The 12,670-nt window shown below is 46.3% G+C and overlaps 1 protein-coding gene across 8 annotated transcripts in view; it reads right to left on the bottom strand.

The window, feature by feature from the left end:
- Positions 1 to 1,343: 1,343 nt before the first annotated feature.
- Positions 1,344 to 12,670, bottom strand: part of ULK2 (unc-51 like autophagy activating kinase 2) — an 82,803-nt gene continuing 71,476 nt past the window's right edge. For 2 of the 8 annotated variants that reach the window (XM_088027944.1, XM_028089524.2), the window contains 5 exons: positions 11,020 to 11,198; positions 10,466 to 10,584; positions 9,947 to 10,104; positions 7,470 to 7,605; positions 1,346 to 4,103 (listed from right to left, as the gene is read on the bottom strand). In XM_088027944.1, coding sequence (XP_087884070.1) covers positions 4,033 to 4,103; positions 7,470 to 7,605; positions 9,947 to 10,104; positions 10,466 to 10,584; positions 11,020 to 11,198 — 663 coding nt within the window. In that variant the 3' untranslated portion in view covers positions 1,346 to 4,032. Of the gene's footprint in view, positions 4,104 to 4,139; positions 6,451 to 7,469; positions 7,606 to 9,946; positions 10,105 to 10,465; positions 10,585 to 11,019; positions 11,199 to 12,670 lie in introns of those variants that run through there. The other 6 variants (XM_028089525.2, XM_028089528.2, XM_088027945.1 and 3 more) reach the window with 5 other exon arrangements.

A 12,670-nucleotide genomic window follows, 5' to 3' on the forward strand; every position in this document is an offset into this window, starting at 1 on the left:
TTTTCCCCCCAAATTCCTTTTTGCTTCAATTGGCCAGAGTCGTTTCTGCTTATGGTAGATAGTGACAATGACCACAGGAATTCTTCCCATCCCTGTGTGTGGGCGGTTTTACATTCTGTCATTGCCATACTTCCCAGGACAGGGAGTCTGTTTCTCCAGCCCTTAAATCTGGACCTGGCCAATGGGACATTAGCAAACAGGGCTCAGCAGGGCCTTGAAGGGTGCAATGGCCCTGAGGCTCGCCCTCTTATGTCCGTGGGATGCCGCGGCGTCCACGAGGCTGGGCTAGCCTGCCGGATGATGACGGACAGGCGGCCAAACCATCCTCCATGCCCCAGCTAAACATCAAGCAAACCTACACATACAAGTGAGGCTCCCTGAGCCACAGAGCACCAGCCACGTCCCAGGAGGGGGTTGAGAGAATCTTTGGGGCGAGAGTTTCCCCGGGAGAGGGGCGCTGCTGAGGACTCACCTCACTGCCTCCCTTAGGGAGGGAGCTGGGCTTCTGGAGAGCTCCAAGGGAGTTCTCTGAGCTTGTGCACTTCTCTGAGACTTTCCTTGGACTCACAAAAGGGGTCCATGACAGTGACCCCTTGGCAAGGCCTTCCCTTACTCTCTGCTTCCATCTACCAGGCCTCCCTTCCCCTCCTCCCCCCAACACTGCAGGTACTTGGTCCTCTCTCTTAGGGTGCAGTGAGGAACCCAGACCCATCCCAGGGTCCCATGGGTATCCAGGACACCTCATTCCTGTGGGTAGGCGCCCACGGTCGGCCGGGGACGGGACGCACAATTTCAGAGGGAACCATTTTAATTTACAGACACACAGTACATTTATTTCACATTTTAAACCCATCAAGAAAATGGAGCTAAAATGTTTGTGGAGGATCGGCCCTGCTGAGAGGGGGCAGGGGGCCGAGGACAGGCTCCCTGGCCTGTGTCCATGCGTGGATGCTACCCTTTAGCAGTTAGAACAACTCCAAGCCGCTGTTTCTAGGAACAGGGCATCCAGCCCAGCCCAAGAGAGCATGGCGTTGCATAGTTTTAGTATGAAAAGCAAAACTACCACCATTTATTGAACCCTTGCTAAGTGCCAGTCATGGTGCAAAGGGCATTTTCCCCACAAAAATCGTTTTAGCAGGTACTCCTTTGCAGGCTCGGGAGGGTGAAGTGACTCGCCCAAGGCCATCCAGCAAGACCAAGTATAGAACACTGTGGAAGAACCAAGAAAAACAAAATCGCTCCCCCAAAATGTTCCAAAACTAAGAATTATGCAAAAATCGTGCCCTCTGTATATTTACTGACAGTTTCGTGAATTGTTTTAAAGCACAGGTGGGTGTCACCCGGGCTCGGCTTCTGACCCGCTGGGACAAGTTCACATCCGTGTTAACTGGGCCCACCGGACACCACGGATGCGTGGGAGCTCATCCTTCAGTGGGCACCATGGACATGTCTTGTTCATCATCATTTGCATCTGGGGTACCTGCCTCTGCTATTAATCGACACGCCAGTGGCCAGCAAACTACCATCTGCGCACCCAGGCCTATACGTTAAAAGTGGGGTTTTTTTGTTTTGTTTTTACATTTTTAAATGGATGGAAAAGGTAAAAAAAAAAAATTACGTGACACATGAAAACTCCACAAGATGAAAAGTTCAACATCTGTATATAAGGGTTTATTGGAACAGAGCCGTGTCCATTTGTGTATTGTCTGGGGCTGCTATTCGGCGTAGGATGGCAGGGCTGGGTAGCTGCAGCAGAGAACCTATAGCCCCGAAAGCCTGAAATACTTACTATTTGGTCCTGTGCAGAAGGCTCGGGAACACCCAGTCTCTTGAACACGCATCCAGGGAAGAGGACACCAAGGCCTCCTGGATCTACTTCCCTCTTCTGAGCCGGGTGACTCAGAACATCGGTGGAGTGCTTGGCCCTCCATGCCTGGGGCTCATTTATTCCACTGCTCCCCCTGGCAGGCTCCAGGGCGGGGGGCAAGGGAATGTCCTTATTTTCCATTAGCCTTTCCCCCACCTTAACCTCCCTGCGCTCCTCCGGGTGCCCCGAGGGGCTGGCGCCGTGTGAGCCGCACACTGGACAGGGCCACATTGAGGGCGTGAGGCCAAGGCAGGGGGACACTAAGCAGTTCCTGGGGCAAGCGGGTGTTGGGGGGGGTCCCCTGGGCAAGCCTGGGATTGAGGCTCCTCACCTGGGATGGGACCAGTTCCGTGCTGTTCAATATCACTGGCACACGTGGACACAAACAAGGAAACGGCCAAGCGGGTCCACCAAACGCTCGAGTTTATTAATATGCCATTGAAGCCCTCTCGCTGGAAGTTTCGAGGGGGTGGTTTCTGAAACCTACTGCTCTCGGCTCCAGCTCCCGGCCCAAGAGGGGCTGCACAGAGCTGCGGATTCCCCTGCTTCTTGAAATCTGCGGCCTCCTGCTATGCAGAAGATGCGTCCAAACGACACAGAAGCCTGCCTTTCCCCCTCCTCCTGGACATCACCAGAAAGGTGTTACAAGGACGTGGCGATGAGCAGGTTTGGGGCGCTAGGCACATGGCACAGAGAGGAGAGTTCCCTGCATGCAGGCTCCCCAGCCCCCAGCCCAGCAGCCCAGCCCCTACCCAGCTGCGGGGCTTTTCTCTTGGTGGTGGTGGGAGATTACTCACCAAGTCTGTTTTTCCATGTGTAAAATGAGGCAAGGGTTGGTATGAGAATCAAACAAAGTAATAAATAGTAGATTGATAGACACTTCCTTAAAACTGCCACATTGGGCCACAAGGGTAAATAAAGGATGTCTGAACGCAGGTTGCCCTGGTGGGTCAGCTGGGGAAGGAGCTGTATCCTTACAGAAGTCGTCCAGCAGGAGCCAGTGTGGTTCCTGGAGCCCTAACTCCAGGCCTTGCTCCGAACAAACACACCCCTCCCCAAAAGGAACCCGCGAGGGGCTGCGGAGAACGAGCACTCACCCCAACGGCGGGCGTCCCCGAGGGCTGCTCCCACTTCATGCTCAGGAACTTGTTTCAGCCTCACCGTGACTCCCTGAGCTCTGTGCCCTTCCCCCCACTGGCAGGTACACAGGCGCTGGGGCAGGAGCCCAGGGACACACAGCCAGGGGACCGCCACGCCCGAGGAGGGAGAGAGCAGTCTTCAACAAACAAGCCCCCAGCCGGCCTCTCCTAGGGACTTAAGCCAGCTCCCGAAGTGCAGGACCGTCCCAGAGCAGGAGGGCGCCGGGCGGCCTCCCCCGACTGCAGACCTTGGGGAGCCCCAGTGTGGAGTCACCTCTGCAGCCTCCTCGGCTCAGATGCCCTCCCAGGAGGCACCCTGGCGGCTGTTGAAAGGGACCGCTCTGAACAACGAAGAGATCTCCAGGGCACTTGAAACACTGGACTGAGAGCTCTCGGGGCCAAGGAGGGCACCCACAGATGAGGTCTGCGTGCAGGGCGCGGACACGGGTGCTCTTGCCTTGCTCAGCCCCTGCGGGGACAGCAGGCTCTCAGCCTCCGTGCCTTCACGCTCCCTGAATTCACACCGACCCTTCACCTGCTTGGCTTTGCCTCTTGAGCAGGAGCGGAGATTTTCGGGGCTCACTGTCTGTTCCCCGCAGGAGTGCAGTGCTCTGCTAGGCGGATGGCTTCTGATGGGGCTCTCTGTGATTCCGGTGAGGAAAGGACCATCTGGACGCTCTCCCAGAGGCGCACTCTCACAAGGGCTTGGGGGGACCAGGAAGGGGCGTGAGCAGGTCCCGAGAGCTTCCACAGCTGAAGATTCAAGGGTCCAGCCCCAGGGGTAAATGGGCTCAAGGCCCCGTAGAGATCACGTTCCGCTCAGCGTCTTCCTCCTCGCCCTGGGGAGACTCAGGACGGCCAGGCCCTGAGAGTAAGCTCCTCTCCGGAACTCTGCTAGTCCTCTGGGCGGGGAGAAGGGGCGGGATCCACGAGGTCCGGTCCCGGGCGCGCTTCGGGCAAACCCTGACCGCCCGGGTAGCCGGTTAGCAAATTCACCGACTCCTCTCCTTACTCACGTCCGTGTGGTCACGAACTTTCCACGTTATGGCTCGAATCTGGGTGGCAACCCATGAGCGTGCGGACTGGCCCATTTCTACCTTGTGAAATCGATGACAAGAAATTAAAAAAAATACTCATGGAAACATAAAGCATTTATTATTGCTATAGTCAAGGCAAAAATCTCTGAAAACAGTTGGCCTTGATAATGGGGGTAGAATCAGAACCATTATTCATGAGTTTACAGTCTGTTCTCTGCCGTCCACACATCCCGGTTTCACATAGAGCACCCACCATGGGACGGACCTTTGTTATACAAGAGGGAGAAGAACGAACTTGGGAGTCACAAACCATGGCTTACCTACCTCCCCTAGTTACCTGACTTAAGATCAATCACTTACTCGAGGTGAAACTTTTTCATCCTGTGTTGTTTAAAAAAAAAAAAAAAATGGATGGGGCGGGTGGGCCGGAACGAACCCAGCTCCTTGGAGGACCTACTGAGATCACGTGCGTGAGGACTATGAGAACATAAATGAAATTGCCCGGGATGCTTGAAAAAAATGATACACAACAGAGTATTCCCAGTAACAGTGCTTATAAGCCCTGCGGGGAGGGGCGGGAGCCCCGTCGCATAGCCTACGTGCGCACGGCCCGCAGGACAGTCACCGAGCATCTGACATCTTGGGGCAGGACAGAGGATATTAATGCCCGAGCCTCCAAACTCACCGAGGAAGGAGCTGGCTTGACAAGCCATGTAATATGGACTCAGCTTGACCCTAGGAACACTTTGTCAGTTTTATTTTACCTTAATATACATTTGTACACACAAGAATAAAAAGGCTATTACACAACGATCCCGTGAGTTTTACCTAGTTTCGAGAATAATGCATGCAGTTACAAATGAGAGGTAGAAACACTGTATTAAAGACCTAAAAATACAAACATCGTATAAATAAATGTTCAAATTAACTGCTGGAATTTCATACAGATAAATAAGGTAAAAATTACATTACTTCGTCAAAGTAAAGGAGACACCATGTTTTTGTCTGTCTTTATCAGTACACTTAAAATTAGATTAATGCCAAGGAGCTTCTGTGCAATTTGTCAGAGTTTGGATTATGTTAGCTAAAAGGATAAAAATAAAGGAATTAAAACTGGAGAATGGTTTATTCAAGTATTCAAGCAGGTGAGTAAAAGAAACCAAACCATACACAATGCAGGAACCGTTTCTGGAGGGACATGACCTGCCCGCGTTCTCCGTGACTAGCTGTTTGGTGAAGGGCCGGGACGTACACCAGGCTGGAGAGGGCTGCCTGTTTTCCTAAGAGAAGACAAACCTCGTTTCTCACTAACTTCATGTAGAAACTCCCCATCACCAACAAGCCTTTAGGTCGCCAACTTTGTTTCGGCCCTATTAAAACTTTTGAGAGTATCCCGAATTGGTATTTTTTTCTAATACCGCCCAAATAAGCCTAGCCTTTAGTAAACCCAGAGATCACAGGCGTCGATGCACATTCTGCATGCACAATAAAAAAATACAACCAAAAGCAAACAACCAGCAGCTCAAAAATACCACTGAGAAAATCTGTATGTGTAGATGGATAGGTTAAAAAAATGCAAAGGTTCACACGAACGCAAGTTTTTACCATTTAAAAGTCCACTAGAGATTACGTGTGATTTCTGGAAAGGGTGTGTGTATATAATATAATCAAGTAAAATATTTTAAACAAGTCCATTGTGCCTCAGTTTTAAATTGCAAAATCCAATACAGTTGTATTAATAAATTAGTGCAATATGAAAGATTTTGGAAGATTAACGTGTCCATATTAGATCAAATAGAAGATTTCACAATTTCTTCCAAGAGCCTTCTTCTTTCAGCTTGTTCTCAAGCTCTATCTTCCTGAGCTGTTGAAGGATGTGTGCTCAGATTTAGACGAACCTACCCCAGATATCCAACTGCCTGGATGAGATGTCGATTTTTTTTACTTTTATACCTCAGTAAACACGTGGAATTTCACACACTGCTCTGGTGAACTGAGTATAGAGCCATCCACTTTGTTTCGTTCTTAATTATCCTTAGGAATAACTGTACTGATAATTCTATTTCTAAGGTACATTTATTGACCAAGTTCAAACTGAGAGCCAAGTGGAATACTCTTGCTTCTGTTTCTACACAGAAAAGGGAAGGGGTGACGTCTCCAATAAGGCAGATTTCCTACACGTATGTAGTTTTTGGATTGTTTTTCCTTTTTGAAGTCATGCTTGTTCTTTGGTAGTCACCACGTGAGAAGCTAGGGTTTCCTGGGGATGGGGAAACAGAACCCAAGCTGTGATACCAAACTTCTCTCCTCAGTCCCCACCACTGGTCCAGGGACGAGCCCGCGGCCACTCACAGGGTCGCGGTGCTACAGCAGAGTGCTGACAATCTTCTTTCAATACTAGTTTTATCTAGAAATAAAATAAATTCATATCCAAAATCATTTCTATTGTCAAAACCAAGGCAAGAAGAACTAATGGAAAAAGAAAAAACCACCACTAATTCTCTACATGCATATCTCTGTACTTTCTTTGGCCCAACGTTAACCATTCTGAGTATTTTTTCTTCTTTCTGCCTGATTATTGTTGAGATGTAATTTCCAGCTCAGTGATGCGCAGTGATGTGGCAAAACTTAGCACGTAAGATAAAGGACACTTAGATCTTAGGGCGCCTGGGTGGCTCAGTCATTAGGCGTCTGCCTTTGGCTAAGGTCATGATCCCAGGGTCCTGGGATCGAGCCCCGCATCGGGCTCCCTGCTCAGCGGGAAGCCTGCTTCTCCCTCTCCCACTCCCCCTTCTTGTGTTTCCTCTCTCGCTGTGTCTCTGTCAAATAAATAAAATCTTAAACAAACAAACAAACAAAAGGACACTTAGATCTTAACAGCTAGCTTTCTCACAACTGCAAATCATTTTAGAACTGCCATCCCCTTAAGGCTCTTCAAAATGTGGTGTGAGCACATATACTCCAAATGGTCCACCACCTCCTCCTCAAACCCCAGTGCTTCTATGTGATAAATGATATCATCATCCTGGCAGCCTATCAATCTCCACTCTGCTGTCTATTCCAGATCTATCGTAGAGTCGTCAGAGAGTCTTTGTAAAATTCTCTGGTCGCCCATAAGCTCACGAGGCTTAAAATAGCTGCATTTATTATTATTTAACAACAAAACCAAAGCTCTCTCCACACACAAACACACATCTGCCAGCACAGCACTGCACTGTAAAAATCAAAAGCCACCAGGACTTCACGTGCATCAAACTCTGTCATCTTTTGGAAGAAGAAACAGACCACAGAAAGGGTAGGTGATTTGCCCAAAGCCAAGATCCAAGCCCAGGCAGTAAGATGCCAAACTGCTTGCTCTTCCTGCTGCACCTGAGGGAGACAACTCCGTTGTCATCGATAAACACACTGGTTTCTAAGTCAACTTACATTTATGCACATTTTCGATATCGGCAGGGTCCTGGAGAATCTTAGTCAGGCCTTCCAGAAGAAGGGCTGCCTTATGATAGCGATAAACAATATCTTCCGTCTGCTGAAACATCTCATCCAGGGCTGCAGACTGAACCTGAAGCCAAGTCAGCAGAAACGAGAAGAGTCTCAACTTTTCTGAGAAAATACGAATCCATTTGGGCAATGCAGCTTTTAATGCAATCTTTCTAAAATTAACACATTTTGACAAAATGGTATAATCTACCAAACTATATAAAACTCAAAGATTCATCAGATGGGCAAAATAAAACAGGAGCTTCTTGATGAAAGAGTTACTGCTTTCAAACGTGATTTTGGACTCAGACGCAGGACTCATAAAACTTACACTTCTAAACTGGCTCTTCTAGGATTACACTAAAAGGTTTATTTTAAACATACACTTTCATCCTAGGGCAACTTCACCATTTCATTAGAGTATTTTGTTATAATAAGATCATTAAATGGTGCTAAAAGTCATCTGTTAGCACTGCGCACAAGGGGAAGGAGAGCACACCGTCCAGAGGGATGTACGGGTCTGGATAACATGGTGCTCTAATTCCAAGGGGTACGCGGTATTAGAGGAGGAAGCCCTGGAATGGTACGGAATATATACTGGGTGCATCGAAGCCAACTATGGAAGGAAGAGAAGACTAGGGAAAGCCTCCAGGAAGTGATGTTTAGGTTGAGTCTGGAGAAGGAGCAGGGAGCCCGCCAGGTGGGTAGGGGCTTTCTGGAAAGAGGGGATAGCAGTAGTATTCACAGGCTGTATTTGAGAAGTTTTCCCAACAGTATTCTGAAATGAGGCCCCAAATGGCATCACTTAGGGCAAGTCAGTAAACCAAGACTTAATACCCAACCTAACTGCAGTCTCGGTCCCTTGGGAATGTAACTTTTAACCAGTCAACATGGCATCTCCTGGTCAAGAGACCCCTTCCGCTCCCCCTTAGGAGGGCAACTTTGCCTGAACAATGCATTTCTGGCTAATAAATTCCGTTCTTCTTTTTTATGGCCCCTCTCTCCCTTTTAAAAACCTTTGCTTTATTTAGCTCAGCAGAGCTCCCCTCTACTTGCTAGACGGGATGCTGCCTGATTCATAAATCATTTAACAAAGCCAATTAGATCTTCAGTTTTACTTGGTTGAATTCTGTTTTTGACCATTCTCTTTAAATCATTAAATACCAGGACTGTCAGTAACGCAGTATCCTAATGTATTTGTCAATATCATCTGGGTTTCTTTCAAACAATACTTTAAAGCCACTTAACAATAAAACAAACAAAATGGGTACAGAAAGTCCATTCTGAAGAGGAAGAAGAAAGAACTAAACGTAGTGCTAATAACAGTAAGCTGGCTATGCAGCTCAGGCAAACTTAATACTGCTCTTATTATCAGAAAAGAAAAGAACACCGTAACTCCTTTAGAGAGGACATTTTTCCTGGCACAAACTTCTAAAAATAATTTATCATATGAAGTGTTAATTCAGTATAGAGTGATAGAATGCATATTATTCATAGTGACAGTTTGGAGCAAAATAATGTCTATTATTCTTGTCAACAGTTTATATTCCACAGTTATTTTCCCATGACTTTTGATAATGGCTTTCAGAATGAGGCCAAGGGCAGTATAACAGTACAATTCAAAGCGGACAAATCTGGGGCGGGGGGGAGAAGGAGATTTATTATGTTAATGTGGCAAAAATAACATTGATCACTAATTTCTTCCCCACTTAACTACTTCTTTAACAGTCCCTAATTTCATCTCTACTTCAGAGCAGTTTTCCCCTCCTGAGACAGAAACAAATGATTTCCAGTAGTTACAGCTACACAGTTGGAAACGCAGGTTTTACTTTGTGTCTGTACTTGGTCAGTAAGTAGAGTCTGGGCACGTGGACTGGGTAACATAGCAGTACTTCTCCTCACGTTTTATTATGCCAAAATTTCCTAAATAGTAGAAAATGCAGATCCAGCCAAGGCTCTTAGAAGGAAAGTATAAAAAGATTAGACAGTCCTAATGTTAGCAATTTTTAAGAGGTACAATAAAATGTCACCAAGTGTGGTAGCCGATGTTACTTAATGTGGTACTTGTGCTAATGACATCCAATTACTCCTTTCGTAAGAGGGAGTCACAATGTTTGGGACTTGGGAATGGTTAAGGGCAGAAACTCTTTTGAAAAAAGAAGAACGCCAAAGGGCGCCTGGGTGGGGCAGTCGGTTTAGCTTCTGACTCTTGGTTTTGGCTCAGGCTGTGACCACAGGGTCATGAGATCGAGTCCTGTGTCGGGCTCTGTGCTCAGCACAGAGTCTGCTTGAGACTCTCTCTGCCCCCCCACTAGTGCTCTCTCTCTCTCAGATAAATAAATCTTTTTAAAAAAGAAAAGTATCAAGTAGGTATTCAACTCAAAAGATACTCTTATATAATATTCAACCTTAGAAAGGGTTACCATTTCTACAGCACAATTATAGATGAGTTTCTCTGCAGTCACGCTGTTGATTTCATCAATAAATCTCTGTTTGTCAGAGAAGAAGCGAGTCAGCTTTTCTGTAAGTTTCTTGCACATGGTGATGCAGAATTTATATCGTTCATTCAGATTTTTGACAACTGGAAAGAAGTTGAGATGAGAACTAATTTTAGTTTTCCTCCCAAAATAAAAATGAAGTGACAGTAACATGCACCTTTTCCGCTGATTTAAGTAAAGTGGCACTAAATGATCCTTGAGGGAAAAAAGACCGGAAATCAGATTCTTTCATGGGTTCTCTTCCAGTTAAGAAAAAGTTGAGAATAAAGCGCTTCTGACTGTTCTATCAATTAAATGGCAAAAACAAAACCCAGCGAAGTCAGCATCTTTGCCCATCTAAGGATATTTAATAACACAGGATTCCTCCTCAAACTCTCTCTCGGTGTGATGGGGAAAGGGGCGGTGTGAGGGCGCGGGCGTCCAGTGGTCACGCTGCCCCCATACCTTGTTTCACAGCCGTGGATGGGCTCAGCTTCCCGGACTTGATCTGGGCTTTGGCAAGATGCAGAGAGGCTGCTAAGAGCTGCGCTGCTTTCATGTATAACACCAGCTGCTCCACCCGCCTGCACCGGGAAGGAAGACAGCAGAGTGTTATCCTGGGAGCCAACACGCCAGGCTCCACTCTCTACGCATCGGGTCAACATTCAGATAGCATTTCTAAAGGAATGCCATTCTCCTTGACATTTTTTGTGCACAAATAACTCCTGAAGGAAAAAGGTTCACTTTGAATACAACAGGTAGACTCAAAAACCAATGCAATCTCTTCATCATCAAATATCTTCAACAGTATCAGTTACAAGGAAAAGGCAATGCTACGGTTGCAGGATCTTCAAGTCCTGGCTCACAAGTGAAATCTAGCACAGTAACATAACTAAGAGCTCCCTTGAAGCTTTTCATAAGGAGACATGATTGCTGGTGTGTGACAGGCCCTCCATCTCAGACACGAATTTACAGAAAGCACAGAGAACCTGGAAGTGAATGACAAAGGGGGCACGTACCCCCAGTCTTTGCTCAGCTGGCTGATCTGGTCCACGACCACACTCTCCTGGATCTGGTACAAGGAGACAGCGGATGTGCACAGCTCCGGGTGACCCCCCCTCACGGCTGTCAGGTCCAGCACGCACTCCGTGAACATCAGCATCATGTTGAGGTGGCGTAAGGTGTCTGTGTGTTCTCGCTGTGGCAAAGCCAATTTGTCTTAGAAACTTGCAGCTAAGAAGAGGCGCGTTACTTGTTTCTGTATATAAACCATGGCCGATGCTACAGTGTTTCTATACTTAGGAATATCAGAATGAGCAGAACAGACTAAGATTTTTAAATTCTAGAAAACTAGTAAGAAAATAAACACAGGTGAAACAAAATGTGGGTGTGTGCATGTGTTTGTGTGCATGGATGAGAGCGGCCACAAAATTAAGTTTCAAAGATATGAGGTCACTGTGCTTTTACTAGAAAAAAACAACAAAACCAAACAATTAAATCAATATACATGACAAAATAAATATTGGGATTGTAAGGATATGCTGCACATTAAACCATACTTCTTGATAGTTTTGCAAATTCTACCGTCTTATAGTTTCAGGGATGCTTTATTTTAATTTCTGCTGGGTTTTCAGTTCACAGTGATTCCTAATACCAAAGCTCTAAATTTCTGTGAGCTGCTCAGTTAGTTAATGAGGAGAGTATAGGCTGACATAATAGCGTGCATTAAAAATAGGTAGTCTAAAATTAATGTTGTTTTGAGATGTGTTTTTAGCTATAAATGTTTCTTGAAATCTCAATAAGACTAAGCTTCTCATTCTCCTTTTATGATTAAAAAAGGGATGAGAATCATTTTCCTAGAGGAAGGAGAATAAACCAATTAGCTTGTGAAGGTCTCTCTCCTCTCTGACAGCGTATTGGACTATATATTCTAATACACTGGAAAATGTATTGGAAAACAATTTGTGTCTAATTTGATGGAGACTGAAAAAACTCTGACAACTGCTTTTCCAAATTTAGCATTAGGTTACACACATGTTACAAGATTACTACTAAATCTACTATAAAACCACTGATACATTTTGCAGGCACCATCTTATACCTTTTCTGTGAAGTACCTAGTTCTCATTCACACAAAACAGAAATGCTGGAGGTTCAGCATGGAGAGAGCATCTGTTCTCTTGGTCTGGAGAACTGATCATTTTAATTGGAAATGGAGGCTAAGTCAGGACTGTAATCAGGGGTGAGGACGCCACGTAGGCCACTGCATGCTTCCTGGAGGCAAGACCGAGGAACTGAACTGGCACAGTCTTTAAGTCATCGAGTGAACTTCTCCTGTTCTGAATCTGTGTTCGGCATGATTCTGATGTGGGTTTCCCTGCAGAACTGGCTCCACAGAGGACAGGAGCTGGTCTATGAGTGCGAGCATCTGCCTGGCAGGGTTATTTCTGTGTCAGTGACACATCTGGCATTATGCTTTATTACTTTTTAAACCCAAGTGTAATCATTCTTATGTTATAAAGAAAAGCAAGCACTGAAAATAAAAAGTTCTGGTTTTAGGACCAAGGTTATGCTTTCCAAGTCCTATCAATAGTAACTAAACTTCAGAGGAAAAATCTCTGTCACTTCCTATCAACCAAAGCTTGTTGGATGAGTGTCACTGTCCACATT

This window comes from Eumetopias jubatus, unplaced genomic scaffold, assembly GCF_037043125.1.
Source record: "Eumetopias jubatus isolate StellerSeaLion01/CBP00866 unplaced genomic scaffold, mEumJub1_p1.0 scaffold_10, whole genome shotgun sequence".
Lineage (NCBI taxonomy): Eukaryota > Metazoa > Chordata > Mammalia > Carnivora > Otariidae > Eumetopias > Eumetopias jubatus.